The sequence below is a fragment of the Heloderma suspectum genome, chromosome 5 (genome assembly GCF_057233095.1).
Source record: "Heloderma suspectum isolate Gila_16-S chromosome 5, 16-S_ref, whole genome shotgun sequence".
Taxonomy (NCBI): domain Eukaryota; kingdom Metazoa; phylum Chordata; class Lepidosauria; order Squamata; family Helodermatidae; genus Heloderma; species Heloderma suspectum.
The window spans coordinates 108,875,962-108,898,084 of record NC_139462.1 but is presented as its reverse complement, the minus strand read 5'-3'; the positions used below and the strand labels follow the sequence as shown (position 1 = coordinate 108,898,084).

Below are 22,123 nucleotides of genomic sequence, written 5' to 3'. Positions count from 1 at the left end.
TGCCACACGATAAATAAATAAATAAATAAATTGGGTTAATTGCAATGTGCTCTGGCATAGAGCTCAGTAACAATAACAACAGCAACAAATTATTACTATTATTGAAGTTCCTTCAGCCTGAGGAACAAATTCCATTTCCAAGAATATAAGAAGAGCCCTGCTGGATCAGACCAAGGGTTCATCTAGTCCAGCATCCTGTTCACATAGTGGCCAACCAGCTGTTGACCAGGAACACACAAGCAGTGTGTGAGCACAACTGCATGCTTCCACCCATGTTGCCCAGCAACTGGTGTACATAGGCTCACTAAGGATGGACAAAAGTCCCTTACCTGGTCCCGCAGCTTGCTTCGCGGAGGGGGGGAGGTGCTTCGGTTCTCCCCCCGAAGTTCAGGCCAGGGGGGAGACACCCCGCCTCACCTGGCCAAAATTCAGGCTGGGGAGAAGCGCCCCATCTCCCTGGCCGTGAAATAAAAAAGTAAATGTAAAACACACACACACACACACAGGTGATAGGCTACATAACGATTTACATAGCCTATCATGGCTAGATTTCTAAAGTCAGCCGTGATAGGCTACGTAAATCGTTATGTAGCCTGTCACAGGTGACTTTGGAAATCTAGCCGTGATAGGCTACGTAAATCGTTACGTAGCCTATCACGGGTGACTTTGAGAAAAAAAAAAGTGCGTACGCAAATGGCGGCGCCCATGGGTGCCGCCATTTGCATTCCTTATTTGGGCCCGAGTAGTCTACGTAAAGATTTAAAGATTTACGAAGACTACGGCGAAAATAAGGGCAACGCAAATAGCGTTGCCATTATTTTCACCGTAGTCTACATAAATCTTTACGTAGACTACGACGAAAATAAGGGCAACGCAAATAGCGTTGCCATTATTTTCGCCGTAGTCTACATAAATCTTTACGTAGACTACCCGGGCCCAAATAAGGAATGCAAATGGCGGTGCCCATGGGCGCCGCCATTTGCGTACGCGCTTTTTTTTTTCAAAGTCACCCGTGATAGGCTACGTAACGATTTACATAGCCTATGACGGCTGACTTTGGAAATCTAGCCATGATAGGCTACGTAAATCATTACGTAGCCTATCACATGTGTGTGTTTGTTTGTTTTTTACCTTAACTTTGTAATGGCGGTGGCAGCAGCCGGTCAGAACACCGGCCGCCGCCCCCGCCCCAGCTGAACCGCCGCCGAACCGCCGCCGGAACCCACCACTGAGAGGGACATTCGCAGGAGGTAAGTCCCAACCCGGGGGGGGTGGGGGAGTGGAGAATTTCACCGCCAATTTCGGGGGGCCGAATGCGTTGGCATTCGGCCTCCCCGAGATTCGTGGAGAAATTCTCCGCCATCCCTTATGCTCACTGCCTCTGGTACTGGAGGTAGCACTGTAGCACATAACTATCAAGACTAGTAGCCACTGATATCCCTTTCCTCCAGGAATTTGTCCAACCCCCTTTTAAAGCCATCCAAATTGGTGGCCATCACTACAGCCTGTGGTAGCGAATTCCATAGTAGAACTATGCACTGTGTGAAGAAGTCCTCCCTGAATCTGTCCTGAATCTCCCACCAATCAGCTTCATGGGATGACCCCAGGTTCTAGGATTTTGAGAGAGGGAGAAAAATGTCTCCCTATCCACATTCTCCACACCTTGCATCATTTTGTAGAAACTCTTGTGTGCTACATTCCAGTAGTCAGTGAGGCTAAACACAGAAAGGATGGGGCCAAAAATGTCCAAAAGTTCCTGCATATTTTAGCTTAAAGTGCTTAAGGTCAGTATCCATGCTTTACATGAGGCATTTCAATCTTTTAGGATGGGGAGAAAACTGCACAAAAGCCAGGAAACCACAAAAGGATATGTGTTCAGGGAAAAGGGGGCATGGAATCTAGAGAAACCTAGAGTTCTGGAGTGGAACTCCAGGAGGGCCAAATTTGGCCCATTGACCTGAGGTTCAGCACCCCTGATATACATGGGGGGCCAATCTACACTTACTGGGTTTTTTGCTTCCAATGAGGTTTCACCGCTCATCTTTCACACTACGCAGTAGCCACCTCGAATTGGAACTGGAATTTCCCACTTCCGCGCTCCCACTTTCAATACCCTAATACCTTGGTATTTCCCCTTAATGTGCTCCAATTTTCCACCTTCGCTACCATATCTGGTCGTAGTCCCCTCCCCCACCTGTCCATATACAGTGGTGTTTGTATTTCCCTCCTGTCCAATCACAGCTCTCGACAGCCCCATGTCTTCTTCCATCTACTGATCGCATAGCTTCCTCAGCCGCCCTCGTTTCCTCAGCAACAAGCAAAGGACTGGATGTGCGCATGCTTGTCTGATCTCGGAAGCTAAGCAGGATCGGCCCCAGTCAGTAGTTGGATGGGAAACCGCCTGGGAATCAGACTTCCTGCACTGAACAGGGGGTTATTCTATCCCTTCAAATGAGATTAAGTTTTACCTACTCCTATCCCCCACTCCAGAAGTTTATTTTTTTTAATTAAGGTGTTATCCTCGCAGAATCGTGGCTTCTCCGAGATTTTTTTTTTTTCTAATTCAGGCGTGATCTTCAAAGCTTCGAAGTTGTGAAGCTTCACATCTTCAAATCTTTGAAGATCATGCCTGAATTAGGAAAAAAATAATCACAGAGAAGCCATGATTCTTTGAAGATAATGCCTTAATTTAAAAAAAAAATCCAGAGCGGGGGATAGGAGGGGGTAAAACTTAGTCTCATTTGAAGGGATAGAACAACCCCCTGCTCAGTGCAGGAAGCTTGATTCCCAGGCAGTTGCCCATCCAACTACTGACTGGGGCCGACCCTGCTTAGCTTCCGAGATCAGACAAGCGCGTGCAGGAAAATAGGAAAACAGCACAGCGCTCAAGTGTGAACCGAGCTCGCGCATTCAATGAAGCACCTCAATGGGGAAAACGGGTGAGTGTGGATAATCACATTTTAATGCAACAGTGTTTAACCCGATGGGACACCAAATTCATTGCAATGGCGGGCACAATGTAGATCGGCCTGGGGTGTGAACTAGGCCCACTTTCTCCAGGTTTCCTCCCCCATAGTGAGTGCAAACAAATATTTTCCTTGTGAATTTCTGTCCTTTGATATGACTGCTAAAGAGAGGAGTTATATACATCTCTAGTTGACTCTTGAAGAGGAAACTTGTGTTGCCATAGAGCTGCATTAAATTGTTCATCCGTATGCCATTAACTGCATTAATTGGTACTAGTGTGTATTTTTAGCAAGAATATTTGAGTCACCTCTTAACCCCAGGCCTTTTTTTCCCTTCTGCAATTAGGCATTTGTGGGCTACATGAAAAAAGAAAATATGTGCGCTACAGGAAGAAAACATAAAACATAAATAGTCCAATGCCAAAAGAAAAGGCAGATAGAAACATTAATCTGATGAGGTTTAAGAGTACATAACATAACTAATGGAGAGTAGGATTGCATCTATTTTGGTAGAGATAGACATGAATACAACAATGGAAAAAAAGAGCAATGTGGAATTCTATTTGGTTTCCAATAGCAATTTCTATTGCTAAATGTCAAAAGGTACTTGCATTGTAATTTAGTTTCCTGAATGATGCACTACAGTTAGCTAATATTTTGCTCATCTTGTGTGCACACAACATTGCATGACAAGAATGGGAAGCAACTGAAAAATGTGTACATTTTAAAATGCACAAAGGAAGGCATACATAAGGAAAAACTGGCTCTCTTGGGAGAGCCAGTACTGGTAAAGGGGTTGCTTTCTTTTGATTTTTGATTAACTGTTGGGGGGAGGTTGTTGTGTTTTTAGGGGTGGGTAGCCTGCCTGATAGGTGGAAGCAAGGGGACATGTGTCCACCTGACGGAGGCAGTGGGGGGAATGTTAGGGGCCAGAACATACCGAGGCTGGGTAGCAAATGCTGGCGGAGTGCTAGGGGCAGGCCATGCCAGGTAAGGGGAACAAGGGAGATATGTGTAATATTTGTCCCCTGTTCTGGGCCTGTCCAGAGCCAAAGGATGGCTGGGGGAAGCGTGACTCCACCGTCTGGCCTTTGTTTGCTGCTCTGCAATGCCAGGTCTGTTACCCAGAAAATCTCCCTGATCCGTGATATGATCCTGGATGAGGGTGCAGACCCAGCATGTATTATGGATAGGGATGTCAGAGAATTCCGCCCCAGATCTCGGTGAGGCCGAATGCCAGTGCATTTGGACCCTCGAACTCTGTGGCGGAATGGCCTGCCCCCCTGCCCCCCCGCGGATCCCCCCCGGGACAAGACTTACCTGTGTCGGATCTTCCGGGCAGCGGTGGCTCCAGCAGTGGCGGCTGTGGCAGCTGGTCTTCCGACTGGCTGCTGCCGCTGCCATTTCCAGGCTTGTAAAAAAAAAAAAAAAGATGTGATAGGCTACGTAAAGATTTACGTAGCCTATCATGGCTAGGTTAAAAAAAAAAAACGACGTGATAGGCTACGTAAAACCTTACATAGCCTATCATGGTTGGGTGGGTTTTAAAAAAAAAAAACGCGTATGCAAATGGCGGCGGCTACGACCGCCGCCATTTGCGTTCCTTATTTTTGGCCGTCATAGTCTATGTAAATATTTACGTAGACTATGACGGCAAAACTAAAGGGGAATGCAAATAGCGTCCCTTTTTGAAAAAGCATCCCTTTTTGATTCGACGTTTTAGCCCATGTAAATATTTACGTAGGCTAAAACGGTGAATCAAAAAGGGACGCAAATAGCGCCTGCTACACTATTTGCTTCCCCTTTATTTTCGCCATCATAGTCTACGTAAATATGTACGTAGATTAAGACGGCAAAAATAAAGAACACAAATGGCAGCATCCGTAGCCGCCGCCATTTGCATATGCTTTTTTTTTTGTTTGTTTGTTTACCCAGAGCCATCGACGGCTGAAAATCCGGCTGCAGACGGCTCTGGCCTGGCTGGGCCTGGCAGGCTGCTCTGCGGAGCTGCCGCAGAGCACAGCCGGCCGCGGAGGATTCCGGGGGGAGGAACGGAACGCCTCCCCCCTGTCGAGGATTCTGGGGGGAGGGACAGAACGCCTCCCCGCCCACCATCAACATAATCCGCAAAAGGTAAGTGACTTTCGTACATCCCTAATTATGGAGACCTGGCTGGCTGAGGCCATTGCTCCAACTCTCATGGCCATGTGCCCAGCCAGATTTTTGTATGCACAGCAGCTGAGGGCTGGGGATCAGGGAGGAATAAGCTGAAGCTGACTCATTCAAATCTTCACCAAGGTTGCTGTAGAATCCCTGTACAAATGTCTGGAGATGGTGAGTGGCTGGATGGGGAGACATCCAGCTGAAGCTGAACCTTGACAAGACTGAGGTACTTTTGGTGGGAGACAAGATGAGGTTGGGGATGTTGACCTGGTGTTGAATGGGGTACGGCTACCCTTGAAAGACCAGGTCCACAGCCTGGGGGTGATTTTAGACTCCCAGCTGTCCATGGAGGCTCAGGTGTCAGCTGTGAGCCGGACAGCATTGTACCAGCTCCATCTGATACAGCAGCTGTGCCCCTACCTTCCTGACAATCTGCTCCCATCAATAGTACATGCCCTGGTCTCCTCTCGTTTAGACTACTGTAATGCACTCTACATGGGGTTACCAGACAGTTCGGAAGCTGCAGCTGGTGCAGAACACGATGGCTCACCTTATTAAAGGCAGCCACCAGCAAAATCACATCACTCCAGTGCTGAAGGAGCTGCACTGGCTACCAGTTGTTTTCTGAGCCAAATTCAAGGTGTTGGTTTTGACCTTTAAAACCCTATATGGTTCTGGCCCAGCCTATCTCAAAGAGCACCTCCAGCAACACCAGACAGGCCACTTAACCAGATCAGACTCAGATGTCCTTCTCTCTGACTCATCAGCCAGGACAGCTAGGCTGGTGAGGATGAGAGAGAGGGCCTCTCTGTGGTGGCCCCCACTCTGTGGAACTCTGCCATGCCCCCTTTTTAATAAGCTTCCACCACACACTGAAAACTTGGTTATTCAGGCATGCATTTGGGGTGGGTTAGGCTATTTTTAGATAATGTTTTGATGTATAATCTTACTGTTTTAAATTGTACTGCTGTACGTTGCCCAGAATGGCTGGGTGACCAGCCAGATGGACTATTAAGAAATTTAATAAATAAAATGAAATGAAAATCTGACAACCTGAGTCAGTGTGAGCTTGACAAATCCCCTGAGGGGCCAAGAAACCTCTCACTTTGGAGGAGGAGGAGGATAGGGAAGGAACCAATGATGGGCCCCAACAAAGACCCCAGTTGGCCAGAAATACCGTGCAGCACATCTTTTTCAGTCAGGGAATCATGGGGCTTGTAGTCTAGTCCATAATCCCCCAGTGAGAGAAGAAGCTATGCGTGACATTTCTGCTGTACAGGCAGCTTACAAATCTACATTGGAGCCCTTGATTGGCTGCTACCGTGTTCAAATCCACAAGATCAGGTGGAACATTTTTGGCCTTGGGGAAGTAGGGATGTATGAATCCCCTACCTGCCAATCCAGGGGGCGTCCACAGGGGGGTGATCCATTCCTCCCCCTGGAATCCTCGCCGGCCTGCTCCATTCCACGGCGACTCCGCAGAGCCACCAGCCGTCTCCGTACAGCAAACGATACGGCTACCATTGTCATGCCATATCGCTGAGCACTCACTGCAGGAAGGGATCTGGATGCAAATGTCATCCACTATGCCATTTGCGTCCCTGTTTTTTCACGCGATAGGCTATGCAAATATCTACATAAATACAAATGCGTAGCCTATTGTGTGAAAAAACAGGGACACAAATGGCGTAGCAGGCACCATTTGCATCCAGATCCCTTCCTGCAGTGAGTGCTCAGCGATATGGCACGACATTGATGGCCATATCACTTTATATATGGAGCTGGCCGGCAAGGAAGATCTGGCTCCACACGGGTCTGGCAGGAGGCAGAGGTAGGTGGACCCATCCCACCACGGACTCCGGAGGCTGGATTCAAAAGAATCCGGCTTCAATGGAGTCCATGGCAGAATTCTCTGACATCCCTATGGGGAAAGGAGACAGGCTAGAGGCCTCCCAGACAGGGGAATGTGAGCAGAACTGAGGCACAGGCTTCCTCATAGCAGGCCACGTCTGCCTCAATTCCGCTTGCAACAATTAGGGATGTCCAGCGTAGGGAAATCTGGCTCTTGTGGGGCTTGACAGATTTCCCTGGAGCCCCTGGCTCAGCTTGCAGATTTTATCTAATATTTTCCCTTTAAAAATGAGAGGATACTTAAATTGCATAAGTAATTTGCATATTTGGGGCAAATTACAGCTGTAATGAGCATATTTTACAAAAATTGCACCTGCACGTGCTTAGTTATGCATAAATGCAGCCACAATTTACATATAACTGAGCACTTTAAGCCTGCAATTTGCGCAAAATACACTAACTATGGCCATAATTTGCCCAAGATATGCAAATTGCTTATGCAATTTATGTATCTTGCTGTTTTTAAAGGGGAAAATGTAGACAAAATCTGCAAGCAGCATGCAGCCCATTTGCCCTCCCTGCTGGTACTGACACTGGCAGGGAGAGCCAGTCCACTCAGGATTTCAGAGATTGAATTCTTAGGAATCTGACCTCATTTAACTTCACTGAGGATTTTTAGTTACCATTAGGGATGGCAGAGAATTCCACCACGGACTCCAGTGAGGCCAGATTCTTTCGAATCCACCCCCTACAGTCCGTGGCGGCATGGCCTCCCCTCCCCTGCCACCCCATAGAATCCCTCCAGGACGGACCTACCTGGTGGCGGATGTGGCGGCGGCTCCAGCGGTGGATGAAGCGGTGGCCGTGGCGGCTCCGGCCGCTGCCAGGCTGCTGCGGCTGCAAATGGTCGCAGCAATACCCGTGATAGGCTACCTCCCCTACGCCATTTGCCTTCCCGCTTTAGCCATGATAGGCTATGTAAATATTTATGTAGCCTATCATGGCTAAAGCCATTTGTATCCCTCCTTTAGCCATGATAGGCTACGTAAATATTTACGTAGCCTATCATGGGCTAGCGTAGGGATGCAAATGGCGTCCCCTACGCAGGACGCCATTTGCGTCCGCAGCAGCCCGGCAGCTGCTGGAGGCCCCACTGCGGGTTGGCCCGGCCGGCAGCTCTGCGGCCTGGCCACGGAGCAGAGCCAGCCAGGCAGGATTCTGGGTAGAGGAACGGATCGCCTCCCCCCCCATCGAGGATTCCAGGGGGAGGAACGGATCACCTCCCCCCACCTGCGGACCCCAGTGGAGCCAGGTATTTTGAGTTTCGTACACCCCTAGTTACCATACATCAGCAGGAGGCAACCTTTGGCGGGCTGTGGGCACATTTGACAATTTGGGAAACTGTACTGGGCACCACCTCACAATTGGAGGTATGGCAAGGGACAAGTAACCTGTCCAAAAGACTGAGTACAAGGCAGAGTTTGGGTCTGAGGCCCAATACACTAAACAACTCATTTTTAACCCATCGTTCTCAGCACTAACAGAAACCTATTTCACAGTGATCCCAGCTGCCAGTAAGAAAATGTGTTAATTTTAAAATGAATGTGGGGGGGTAGGGCACCTTGGTGGACACCCAGAATGTCTGGGGGCACATTGGTGCCCATGGGTGCCATGTTGCTTACCCCTGCCATACATGATTGGTGGGCTATATTTACCTTGGTGAGGCCAAAACCTATGCAGACTTGTGACAGAGTGTCCCAAATAGCTTACAGGGGTAACAGGGGTTGCACACAACCTTAGGAACCAAAATCAGCCGCATTTACCACCACAGACCACATGCAGTATACAAGTGTTATTTAATGCCTAAGAGTAGTATTGATTTTTTTTTTCTGCTGATGCATTATTTCAGAATGGAGAGAAGTGTCTTTATTGTAACTACTGTCAGCCTGCTGAAATATGTCCTGCTAAATGAATTTCCTAACTGTTACCTCCCTTGGTCTTTCTAATTATTTGTTTCAATTAGGATGAGTGCTGAGACAAAATATTGCATTAGCAGCAGGCTGTAAAAATATTACCTTGGCATTGTTGTGTGAATTGCAAATGTCACAGAAGCTCAAGAAGCAAAGTAGCTCATGGGATAGACTCTTTCAATTTCAGATAATAAGTACATTCTTCCATATTTTCTCAAGGTATATTCTTGTCCAGGACAGGACTATATGGTGCAACTTTAAAAGAAATGAATAGAGTTTGGTCTTTTAAAAAGGAAAGTATTTAATGTCTACACTGAATGAATTATTTAAACTTGCCCCAACTGGAACTTTTAAAAAAATGAATATTTGCAAATATTCACAATTAAGTGATACTTCCAATTTTGCAACTCAGATTTTGCATATGAAATGCAAATTAAATTAAATTGCAATTGTAAATTTAAAAATTAAAATTTAGCTCATGGGGGGTATTTTAGACTTGATCATATGCCTTGAAAGTTTTTGAGAGGTATATATTAAGGCTATAATCCTATACAAATTTACATGGGAGTAATGCCCATTAAACTCAGTGGGGCTTACATCTGAGTAGACATATATTGGAGGATTTCACTTTAAGGTTGAAATCCTTTGCACACTTTCCTGGGAGTAAATCCTATTGAACACAGCAGGACTTGGTTCTGAGTAGAGCTGCATTGAATTGCGCTATAAATCTCACAAAATGTTGTCTGGTAGAGACTGTATGTATAAATATAAATATTGTATAAGTGTTGTATGTCATCAATCATAGAAATGAAATGCATGCCTTATATAATGTCAAAAACTGTCTGTTATGAAATACCATTGCATGATATCTATCAAATATTGTAACACATTTACAGGGAGCACGCTACTCCCTTGTTACAGCAGCTTCACAGGTTACTGATCTGTTTCTGGTGTTAATTCAAAGTGTTGATTATGACCTATAAAGCCCTATCCTGCTTGGGACTGGGCTACCTGAAAGACCACCTTCTCCCATATGAGCATGCCTGAGTTTTAAGATCATCAGGAGAGGTCCGTCTCTCAGTGGCACTGCCACCAGACATGTGTTTGGTGGCAATGTGAGAGAGGATCTTCTTGGTGGTTGTTTCCAGACTGTGTAGCTCCACACTGAGGAAGGCTAGGTTGGTGACCCCTCTGCTGTCCTTCTACTAGCAGGCAAATACGGCCACTGAAGCAGGCTTTGGGCACGTAAGCTGGTTTGTTGGGTTGGGTGCTGTTTATAGCCTATTATTGTTGTGCGTTTTTAGTGTTTTTGATGTACTCACTTTATATTGTTTTAACCAAGTTTCTATTTTTAAAATTTTGGTTCCAATCACTGTTAGCCACCTTGACTCTTTGAGTGCCATTTCCTTGGGGGAAAGGCGGGAGTACAAATCAAATTAATCAATCAGTATGAAATGCTGTTACATGCCAATTATAAAATTATGCCCAGTGTCAACTGCCAAACATTAAATAGTGAAACAAAATACCATAGGATGTCAAATGTGCATATCAAACAGCAAATGATTATGTGTTCAGATGTCAGAATATCTCTAGAACATATTCAGCACCAAAAATTGGGGATGTTTTGAGGAGAATTTTGAGGAGCACATTCATTGCATGGCATGAATAGCTTCAGGTGGATAAGAGTGTGGTAAGTTAGAATTGCATAACCCGACCACCCTGGGTGTGAACATTGCTGTGGGCCTTTTCATTTAATTGTTCTTTATAATCAGAATTGACACATTAGTCTCATACACACTGTGAGGGTTCCCCTTATGACCTGGACCCCCTGAGCAACTCCTTAAGGATTTCTTGCTTCCTTAAGAGTCCCACCTTCCTTCTTTTACCTTCCCCTTTCCAGTAACGTGGAGTTTAGGCTGTAGTCATGGGGTGATTGATACCCTAGACACAGGGTTTAACCACAACAGTTTACTAGTAAAGTAAAACAAAGAGATCACAACTAAAGCTATTGAAACAATAGAGCTGAGTGATACAAAAGACCTTAAAAGAAAATAAAAGTTGCAAAACGCAAGTTCCATTACCGTAGCTGTCCTTAGACTTCTCTTGGCTGCTCCTTCCTGCTCTGGTCTTCCAACTCTCCTTTCGCTGCTCTGGTCTTTCTGACTCTCCCTTTTTATACCCTCCTCCCCCAAAACTGAAATTACTATTTCAACCTTGAAGAAATGAAACTTAACTGGGGAACTGAAACAGAAACTTAACCAGAGAAATGAAACTACTCTTCTCAGGGTTACCCTCTCCCAACAGAAAACTAAGCCTGACTTTTGTTCTCTTTGCCACTGTAGGCCTCAAACTTTCACACACACACACACACACACACACACACTAAGGGTGCAATCCTATGGCCACTAGTCAGCGGCTAGATGGCCATAGGATAGGTAGGTTCCCTAAGAACTAACCTTCAGCCCCTCCCACACTGCCTCATAGTCAGCACGGAACAGCCCTACACTCAGAGGAGGAGCATGGGGCAGTGAAAATGGGGCATTCCTGGGGGTGTGCTGGGGCGGGGAATTCGGAAATCCAGTACAACACATCCAATGTGTCATCCAGCAGCCGCTTCCCCCACTGCGACTTCCTGCAGCTAGACAGCAGAAATCGACTGTCTAGCTGCAAATGCAGGGTAGCTGAAGCACAGAGGGGACGGTCCCCTCTGTGCTTCTCCTGCCCTGCATTGGATAGGTGGTCCCCTCCGAGTTTGGAGGCAGCTGCCTATCCCAGTAGGATTGCTCCCTAAAAGACATTAAAGTTCAGTACAAACTTTGGAAAACATACTTAAGATTTATACAAAACCAATACAAACATTTATAGAAAACCTTAAAATGCACCACCCCAAACCATACAACATAATACAAAAAAGTCCAAACATTAAACATAAAAAAATCTTAGCATTACAACTCAAGTACTCTAAGTTTTAAATCTAAATCTAAAATTGGTCTTCTTGAAATAGCAATACTATCCCCCTCTAATTTATAACAGAGGAAATGGGCTGCCTCTTATTAAATTCCTTCTCATTCCAGAATTTTATATAAGAATATAAAAGGTTCCTTGCATCCTTATATATGTTTTCCTTATATCTTCTTGGTTTTAGCCCCATAAGACCCATGCAATCTTAGTCAAAGTCATTAATTCTCCAATTTTAATATACCATTCTCTTATTCAAAGCATTTCCTCCATTTTCCAGTATTTGGAATAAAGAAGGGGAACTGCCATAACCATATGAAAAAATAGCTTTTATTTATCTTTTGGAACAACTCCCTTTAATTAAATTAACAATTGCTGCTCTGGGGCTTTTTGAGGCAGAAAGCTAATCTCCATAGCATTCTCTGTGCGCGAACAGCCGTCTGACAGGCCTTCTGCATCTTATAGGGGCATCAATACATATAGCAGTTGCCAGCCAAGGTGCTTGTGCAACTTGGTCACAAAAAACCAGCTCATACATTGAAAGAATGCATGGGGGGGGAGACATGGGTTAGCCCTGCCCCTCACCATAGCTGCATACCAGGGTCACACCTCCAGCAGCCATTTCTGCTCTGGGCATTTACAGCCACCTGCCTGTAATGTTGCATAAATGGCCCCTTTATGGCCACCTTTTATTTAACCCTACATATCTGGAAAGCCCTGAGCTGTGAGCCACCATTTTTATGCAAAATGGCAGCTTGCTAAGGGGATGGGTGGCTGCCAGGCACTCATGGACTGTGCAGGAACTCGGGTCCAGTAAGTGGTGGCAGCTCAGCGAATGGGGTCCAGGAGGCCAGGTGGGGGGCAGTCCATTTGAATCCACCCCCTTCTTGGACTCCCGCAACATCCCTACATAGAACTTCATCATGTGAGAAGGGACTCTGTCCCAAGGTACCTCCTCACATGGAAAAAATATGCAGGGAGAATCCTCTCCCATGCCATCCAAATTAATGTATTAATAAAGTATTTCCATTCTGGGTGGCACACGGCAGCAGCAGCGGGGAGGCTAGCAGCCCCCCCCTCATGTATTCTTTCAACACATGTGGGGGGATTCATGTGAACTTATGAGGTTTTGAAAGAACAGCATATGAAAGTTTGTCTTTAGCTAAACACATGAAGGATGTCAAGGGAAGCCAACCTGTGGCTCAGCTTGCAGATGCAAACTGAGTTGGGGGCACCATGGAAATCCAGCAACCCCAACAGGGCTGGATTTCCCAGTGATGGACATCCCTACTAGTAGGGGGCAACCCAATAGGGTTGCACCCTTAGTTTTATAAATAGGATATTGCTGTTTGCTTGATTCCCCCCCCACCTCCCCGCCCACACCAATGAGAAAATATATTGAGAAAAAAAGGGCTTTATTTTTAAAACAATGTAGTATTTCCTGCAGAGAAGAAGATGTGCCATCTGGTAGTATCAACATGGTTCAGCATGAATGAACAGTAACAGACAAGTGAATGTAAACAGGCATTGCATAGCATTTTGCTTTCCTGGACATTTATAATAAATGGAGTCATAATGAGCTGGAACCTTTTGCTTAGGTTGGTGTTTTGTAGTAGCTCCACAGAGACTGCCACTTTGGGGAATATGACTCATTTATCTAACAGACTGAACACCTCACCAGACCAAACTGAAATTTCAATTCTGCAGGTTTCTCATCAGGAAGTGCACCAAAAATGCAAAAGCAGTAGGGAAGAGAATCCAAATAGTCATAATATTGTGAATTCTTGCACAAAGAGTGATTATAGACATTAACTACCTGTGAGCAGAATTTCCGAACAAGGCCTCTCTGTCAATGAACTCTAGTCTATGTCCAAAAAAGGTGTTCAGACACTTTTCAAGAAGGGTTTGAGAACTGAGACGTTTAACTGGGTACACATTGAGAAGGATGGGGTATACATTTTCTGAACGAGTAAATACACATACAATAAACACAAAAGCTGGCTCACCCTTAGGACTTGTTCCCCTGTGCATCTTCATCAATTGATGACAGCAGCAGCAAGTGATGATTTGCATATATACATGTGACCCACAGCCGAAATTCACAACGGAGCTTTCATATGGCCTCAGTTACAATGCTTCCCAATGAAGTCAGTTCACATGTGGCTGTTCCTACAGTAGACCTCCAAGCCTTTGGGAAAGGGACACGTTTGTAGGGATGGCGGAGAATTCCACCACAGACTTCAATAGGCCAAATTCTAGGGAATTCAGCCTCTGGAGTCCGTGGCGGAACGTTCCCACTCACCTCTGCCTCCCGCCGGATCGTCGCGGAGCCGAATCCTCCTTGCCGGCGGCTCCATTCCACAAGCGATATGGCCGCCGTTGCCATCCATATTGATGTGGATGAGAAACAGGAAGTGATCCAGATGCAAATGGTGTGGCAGACACCATTTTCATCTGGATCACTTCCTGTTTCTCATCTGCAGCTATACGGCACGGCAATGGCAGTCATATCGCTTGAGGAACTGAGCTGGCCAGTGGCTCCGCGGACTCACTGCGGAGCAGAGCTGGCCAGCGAGGATTTGGGGGGGGAGAAATAGATTGCCTCCCCCCCCCACAGACCCCCCTGCGGAGCCCAGGTAAGGGAATTCGTACATCCCTACATTTGAAGGTGGCTGAGAAGAAGGCAAGGCACGTGACAATGTCAAAATGTGGTGATGTACTGCATTGATATTATAGGGCTGGAGATTGAGGGTTATTTAAGCTCCCCACCCCCCACTCCAGAGTTCTCTTAATTTTTTGCAGCACCTGCCCACCGTCCCTTAGTTCAGTGCAGGATTAGCTGGTTGCTTTTTCAGAGGGGCAAGTAGGATTTTCTTTTTAACCTGTCTGCAAATTGGGCTAGCAGGTGGGGTTTTCACCTACTCCTCACTGATCATGAGGGGAAAGGTTTTTAGTTGTGCAGTTGGCTGGTTAATGAAGGCAATTTGGTCACATCTGGTGTGAAGTTATCAGGTAGGAATGAGGTTTGATGAGCACACGAAGGCATCTATAAGATGACTGGCAATTCCCAAGACTTGTTCTGAGAACATGGACAAAATATTGTGTCTCCCCACCCCTCCGGAGGGGTGGGGGAGTCAGGAAGCCCCACTACACACCTGCATTGGTGTGGCTTACAGGAAAGGGACAAGTACCACTACTCTCCCTATTGCCCAAGTAACTCACAGGTAATTGCCTGTAGGACCCTGAAGAAGTTTGATTCCCGCACAGCCAGTCAACTCTGCAGATCTCATTATCTTAAATAAATGTGTCCCGAGCTCAACCCATTTACCCATATCTAGGGATGTACGAAAGTCACTTACTTTTTTGATGGGGTGATTCACGGTGGCGGGGAGGCGCTCCTCACCTCCCCCCCGAAATCCTAATCCGGCCGGCTCCGCTCAACGGAGATTCTGCGGAGCCACCGCCCAGGGTCGCCCGCAGCCGGACATCTGGCCGCTGGGCAGCCTGCACGCAAAGAAAACAAAAAACAAAACAGCATACGCAAATGGTGGCGGCTATGGTGGCTGCCATTTGCGTTCCCTTTTTTTCACTGTTTTAGCCTACATAATTATTTACGTAAGCTATTACAGTGAAAAAAAGGGGGAATGCAAATAGCATAGTGGGCACCATTTGCGTTTAGGGATGTACGAATCCCTTACTTTGGTCCGCTGAGGGGCATCCACGGTGGGGGGGGAGGTGCTCCGTCCCTCCCCCCAGAATCCTCGATGGGGGGGAGGCGCTCCGTCCCTCCCCACGGAATCCTGCCTGGCTGGCTTTGCTCCGCAGCCAAGCCCCAGAGCTGCCAGGCGGCTCCGGCCGCCCGCAGCCGAACATCCGGCCGCTGGGCAGCCCTGCAAGGACATAAATGGTGGCTGTCGAAGCTGCCACCATTTGCATCCCTGTATTGAGCCATGATAGGCTACGTAAATACTTACGTAGCCTATCATGGCAGGGGGAAAAACCCCTGCGTACGCAAATGGTGGCGGATACCGCCATTTGTGTACGCTGGGGTTTCCCCCCCCCCCGTCGTGATAGGCTACGTAAATACTTATGTAGCCTATTACAGCCTCTGCAGGGATGCAAATGGCGTCCCTGTGTTAGCCGTGATAGGCTACGTAAGTATTTACATAGCTTATCTCAGCTTGAAGAGGAGGAAGCGAATGGCGGCCGCAGGACAGCCGCCATTCACAAAGCAGTGTGGACGTGAGCAGGTAAGTGCTTCGTTTTGCGCACCTTTCGTGGGGTGGGGGCGGTGGGGACTTCGTCCCATGCACCTTTCGTGGAGGGGGGGGCAGGGGATTCATTCTGTGATGGATTTGGGGGGGGCGAATGCACTGGCATTCTGCCTCACCGAGATCCATCATGGAATTCTCTGACATCCCTATTTGCATTCCTTTTTTTTTTTGCCATTTTAGCCTACGTAAATATTTACGTAGGCTAAAACAGCGAAAAAAGGGAACGCAAATGGCGGCCGCCATAGCCAATGCCATTTGCATACGTTGTTTTTTCTTGCAGGGGGGTTGGCTTGCTGTGATAGGCTATGTAAATACTTAGTAGCCTATCACGACCTCCGCAGGGACGCGAACGACGTCCCTGCGTTAGCCGTGATAGGCTACGTAAGTATTTACATAGCCTATCACGGCTATGATGAAGAAGTGAATGGCAGCCTCAGGGCGGCTGCCATTCACAAGTCAGTGTGGACGGCAGCAGGTAAGTGCTCCATGTTGCGCACCTTTCGTGGGTTGGGGGGCGGGGGCTTCGTTCCACCACGGATTTTGGGGGGCCAAATGCACTGGCGTTCGGCCTCACCGAGATCCGTGGCGGAATTCTCTGACATCCCTACCCATATCTTGCCTCTTTATTTCCTGATATGACAGCAATCAGCTGGGAATCATCCAGTACTAAGTAATCAAGTGGTATGAATATGTGTTTGAAGTAGCCCATGATGACTACAACATCAAGAGTTGACTTGCTTGTGGAAATGGGCATCGCAGATGCAACACCAAATCAACACAGTGCTTTGATTTTCAGCTGGAGCAATTCCAGCAGTCAAGTAGCAGTCATCAAATGTACTGTATAGTTAAGTAAAGATGAATCTGGCAATGTATACATGGACCAGCATGTGTAGACTAGACCTAACTTCATAATAACCAATCTGGATTCTAGAACACTGGACAAATCATACATTTTGATTGAAAGGTGGTAACCTCTGATAACTGGATGCCTGGAATATGAAATGATCCCTAGTTTCGTGCCCTGCTTGTGACTATCCACAGGCATCTGGCTATCTCCTGTTGGAATGAGAATGCTTAAATAGGTGGACCTTTGGACCCCATTTACACATTACCCATAAATGTTGTTCCTCTCCCATTTAAAAACTAAACAAAAAACCAAGCAAACTCCTTGCACATAGACAGTTAGCACTTCATGAATTGGGTGGAGGTGCAAGAGACTACTGGGTGGCAGAGTTTAGGAAATGAAGATCATTAAAGGGAAGGTATGCATTGGGTATGGAAGGGGAAGGAAGTCACTGAAGGATTTCAGGAGGAGCATCACATGGTCTGAGTAACAAGAGAGTTGAGACAACTGTGATGTGACTGAGGAAGATTAGAGAGAAAAATATTGCAGAAGTCAAGGTGGAAGATGACCCAAATATGAATAAAAATGTTAGCTGAGGGGTCAGAGAGGAAGGGGTGGGGTTTTGCTATGATTAGCAGGGAGAAGTGATGTGACTTGTAGGGATGGCAGAGAATTCCGCCACGGATTTCAGTGAGGCCGAATGCACTGGCATTCAGCCCCCGAAATCCGTAGCAGAACAGCCTGCCCCCCCACTCCCTCGCAGATTCCCCCCGGAACGAGGTTTACCTGGGGCAGATGTTCTGGACAGCAGCGGCTCTGGCAGCGGCTCTGGCGGTGGCGGCAGCGGCTGGTCTTTCGACCGGCTGCCGTGGCCACCATTTACATCCTGGTCTTTGCTGTGATAGGCTACGTAAGTCTTTACGTAGCCTATCACGGCAAGCCATCCCCCCCAAAAAGAACTGGTGTACGGAAATGGCGGCGGCTATGGTGGCCACCATTTGCGTTCCTTATTTTTTGCCATTTTGGTCTACGTAAATATTTACATAGACTGTTGCGGCAAAAAAAAAGGGGAATGCAAATCACATAGTGGGCGCTATTTGTGGGTTTTTTTTGCCCACTATGCTATTTGTGTTCCCCTTTTTTTTCGCCATAATAGTCTACGTAAATATTTATGTAGACTAAAACGGTGAAAAATAAGGAACACAAATGGCAGCCGACGTAGCCGCCGCCATTTGCATACGCCCTTTTGTGTTTTTTTTCCCAGCTGTAATAGGCTAAAGACTTACGTAGCCTATCCTGGCTGCCTGGCTGGACGCAAATGGCGGATGCTATGGTGGCCGCCATTTGCGTCCACACCAGCAAGTCCATGGCCAGAAATCTGGCTGCGGACAGCCCTGGCCAATTGCTCTGCTAAGCCACCGCAGAACAGAGCTGGACAGGCAGGATTCCAGGTGGGAGGACCGGATTGCATCCCCCCCATCGAGGATTCCAGGGGGAGGGACTAGGGATGGCGGAAAATTTCTCCCTGAAACTTTGGGGGGCCGAGAGCCAACGTGTTCGGCCCCCCGAACAAGTTTCGGGGAGAAATTCTCCGCACCCCCCCGCCCCCCGCACCCCCCCTGGGACGGGACTTACCTTTCCCAAATGTCCCTCCCAGTGGCGGGTCCAGCCGGCGGTTCGTCGGGTCTTCGTCAGGGGCAGGAGCGGCAGCCGGTCTTTCAACCGGCTGCCGCCGCCGCCATTGCAATAAAAGAAAAAAAAATGCCCCCGTGATAGGCTACATGACGATTAACGTAGCCTATCATGGCTAGATTTGCAAAGTCAGCCATGATAGGCTACGTAAATCGTCACGTAGCCTATCACGGGTGACTTAAAAAAAAAAAAAAAGCGTACGGATAATGGCGGCCCCCATAGGGAACCATTTGCATCCCTTCCAGCGGCCAGATGTCCGGCTGCTGGCGGAGCTGGCTGGTGGCTCCGCGGAATCCCCGCGGAGCAGAGCCGGCCGGCCAGGATTCCGGGGGGGAGGCGCAGAGCACCTCTCCCCCAGCGAGGATTCTGGGAGGAGGGATGGAGCACCTCCCTCCCCAGCAGAACCCGGCGGAGCCAGGTAAGGGGAGTTTCGTACATCCCTAAGCCTAGCCAGACAGCTGCCCTTTCAAACTGCGGGCACCTTTTGGTGATCCCATCTGAATCCCCTGGAGACATTCCTTTGCAGCCAGAGAGTCTTTGAGGATTTGCATCTCTAATGAACCTGTGGATAATTAATTAAAGGTGTGAGACTGAAGCCTCTCGTTTTGTGTGTTTGTGAGTGACAAGGAAAGAGGGGGCAAAGGGAATCGTGACAGAGTGGTCATGGAGAGGAATGCTTGAGGGGAAAGAGAAATAGTTCACTCTTGGACTTGTTGAATTTGCAACAATGATGAGAACTGAGACATGGGACAGAGATGCAGAGATTCAGGAATGATAGAAGGGGAGAGGTCTGTGGTGTCATGTGGTTGAATCAGCTCTTTCACAACCCCCTCTGGTAGACAGAGAGCATGTAATGGAAGACCACATTGTATGTCTAGGACAGAGAGGGCCTTTAGCACAGGGTGTTGAACCTTTTTCAGCCTGAGAGCCAAATTCAATTTTGGAGAAGCTCTTGGAGGCTGCTTTTCAGTAGTGGGCAGGGCCAAAGACAAAATGGGTGTGGCCAAAAAGATGAGCACGTTTAAGCTTCAGGCTGTTACTGCCAGCACCTATGCTTTAGGGGATACAGTTCAACCTTTCAAAATGCACAAAAGCCAGGAAACCACCCAATGTTCAGTGGTGAGGGGAGAGGGGCATGGCCATTCCCAAATAGAGAGCCAGGCTGAGACCTCAGGAGGACTGAATTTGGCATACCTGCCTGAGGTTCAATGGCTGTGGCTATTCAATGGCCTGCTATACCATAACCATAACAAGAGGGCCATGGCTCGATTGTGTGGTCTGGAGGCAGTCCATAGCTCAAAGGTTAGCACTTTGCTAATTTCAATCTTTTCAAAGCTGCTCAAAATTATATTTGTATGTCCTAATGTTATTGCACAAGCCTCAGCGTGAAAGAAAGTTCAATGTGGCCAGAGAATTAGAAACAGCAGCATCAATTACAACATGGATATTTTGCCCAAGAGACAAGATAGCAACACATTACACTACTTAAAATGTAATCACTTATCTTATCTGTCAGAAATTGCTTTCTTTCTCCTTTATCTGATCACACAGCTTTGTGTGACCAGCGCTCAGATTATTTTCTCCAGTCATAACAGTCTGCTTGGAATAACAGCCATTAAAAAAAAAAAAGTTCTCCAAGATTGCAAGTAGAAAATATATACAATTCTGGCGGGATGAATGGTCTGCCATCTTTTTTCTTTTCATTTTGTGACCTAGCACGAAATAGAAATTTTCTAGTGCCACCACTGACAATTGCTGCATAATCCTGTTAATATCAGTCAAGCCGCCTCCAATGCATAGAAATTTGGCCTAGAAATGTGACACACACACCCCAAGAAACCAGAAAAAAAATGGGGGGGGCAGAGAAAGTCCAGAACAAAAGAAGAAACAAGCACCATTGTTTCCTAGGGACCATTTTGTCCTGGAGGCGGAGAGTTGATTCCCCCCCCCCAATGTTCTGGTTTTTCCTCAGTTTTATCCTAGGCCTTCACATCTCTATGGGACTGTGAACCCTCTCCTCCTCCTCCCCCTGCTCCATTCTGGGGTTGCTCTGGATAGGCTGCTGCCATTTTAGTTTGTTCCATGGGAGATAGTGTCACTCCTCCAAATGCCACGTACAGGGACGTACGAAAGTGACTTACCTTTCCGCGGATTATGTTGATGGTGGGGGGGAGGCGTTCTGTCCCTCCCCCTGGAATCCTGGTCAGGGGGGAGGTGATCCGTTCCTCCCCCCCCCCCCGGGATCCTGGCCGGCCGGCTGTGCTCCGCAGCGATTCTGCGGAGCCACCGGCCAGCTCCGCCAGCAGCCGGACATCCAGCCGCTGGCTAGCAGGGACGCAAATGGCGGCGGCCGTTGCCGCTGCTGTTTGCGTCCCTGCAGTCAGCTGTGATAGGCTACGTAAATGTTTACATAGCCTATCACGGCCGATTTAAAAAAAAAACCGCGTGTATGCAAATGGCGGCGCCCACGGGCGCCGCCATTTGCGTTCCTTATTTTGGCACTTCTTAGTCTACGTAAACATTTACATAGACTAAGACAGCGAAAATAAGGGGAACGCAAATAGCGTAGCATCTACTTGCGTTCCCCTTATTTTTGCCGTCTTAGTCTACATAAATGTTTACGTAGACTAAGATGTGCCACAATAAGGAACGCAAATTCCTATAGGCGCCGCCATTTGCGTATGCGCATTGTTGTTGTTGTTGTTTTAATCGGCCGTGATAGGCTACGTAAACATTTACGTAGCCTATCAACATTTTTTTTAAAAAAAAACCCTTGGAAATGGCGGTGGTGGCAGCTGGTCGGAAGACTGGCCGCCGCCGCCGCACCGCTGCCGGAGCCGCCGCCAGAGCCGCCGCCGCCAGGAAGATCCGCCCCAGGTAAGTCCCGTCCCGGTGTGGTGGCAGGGGGGTGGCAGGCCGTTCCGCCACTGATTTCGAGGGACGAATGCGCTGGCATTCGGCCTCCCTGAGATCCGTGGCGGAACTTTCTTACATCCCTAGCCACGTATGAAGCTGAAATACTACTTCTTTTGAAAATTTATTTCAGAAGGGTTGGGGAGAGGACTGCTAATTTTCTGAGGACCGAAGGACCTTTGGGGTAGATTGCCTGGAGACTATGAAGCATGGCAGTTAGGGCAGGGGTTCACACAAGTTGGCCATGGTATGGAGGGGAAGGAGAGGGCTGTCATTCTTATGAGGAGCTACTCTGTAACCTGCTGTCTAAGAATGTTCAAGTGAGTCCCCATGCATTGACACAATGCATGGAGGCCGCAGCAGGACAGTGCCTGCCAGCCTCTCTCCCAATATCCACACATTCAGTTTGATGTTTGAAAGGGGTGTGTATGTACATACAGCAGTATGTGTAGAAGCTCTCCATCCCAACAAGAACCCTGCATGATTGAGGTT

The 22,123-nt window shown here is 47.6% G+C and overlaps 1 protein-coding gene across 2 annotated transcripts in view; it reads right to left on the bottom strand.

The window, feature by feature from the left end:
- The window catches only part of LOC146344252 (uncharacterized), an 84,897-nt gene that overhangs the window by 7,267 nt on the left and 55,507 nt on the right, over positions 1 to 22,123 (bottom strand). Inside the window, exons 3-4 of one of the 2 annotated variants that reach the window (XR_014792599.1) lie at positions 15,268 to 15,412; positions 4,287 to 4,377 (exon numbers count right to left, since the gene is read on the bottom strand). Coding sequence is in view for 1 of the 2 variants with exons in the window: in XM_084860340.1 (XP_084716466.1) it covers positions 4,287 to 4,377 (91 nt within the window). In the remaining variant the exon portion in view is untranslated. The remainder of the gene's footprint in view (positions 1 to 4,286; positions 4,378 to 15,267; positions 15,413 to 22,123) is intronic. The other variant, XM_084860340.1, reaches the window with a different exon arrangement.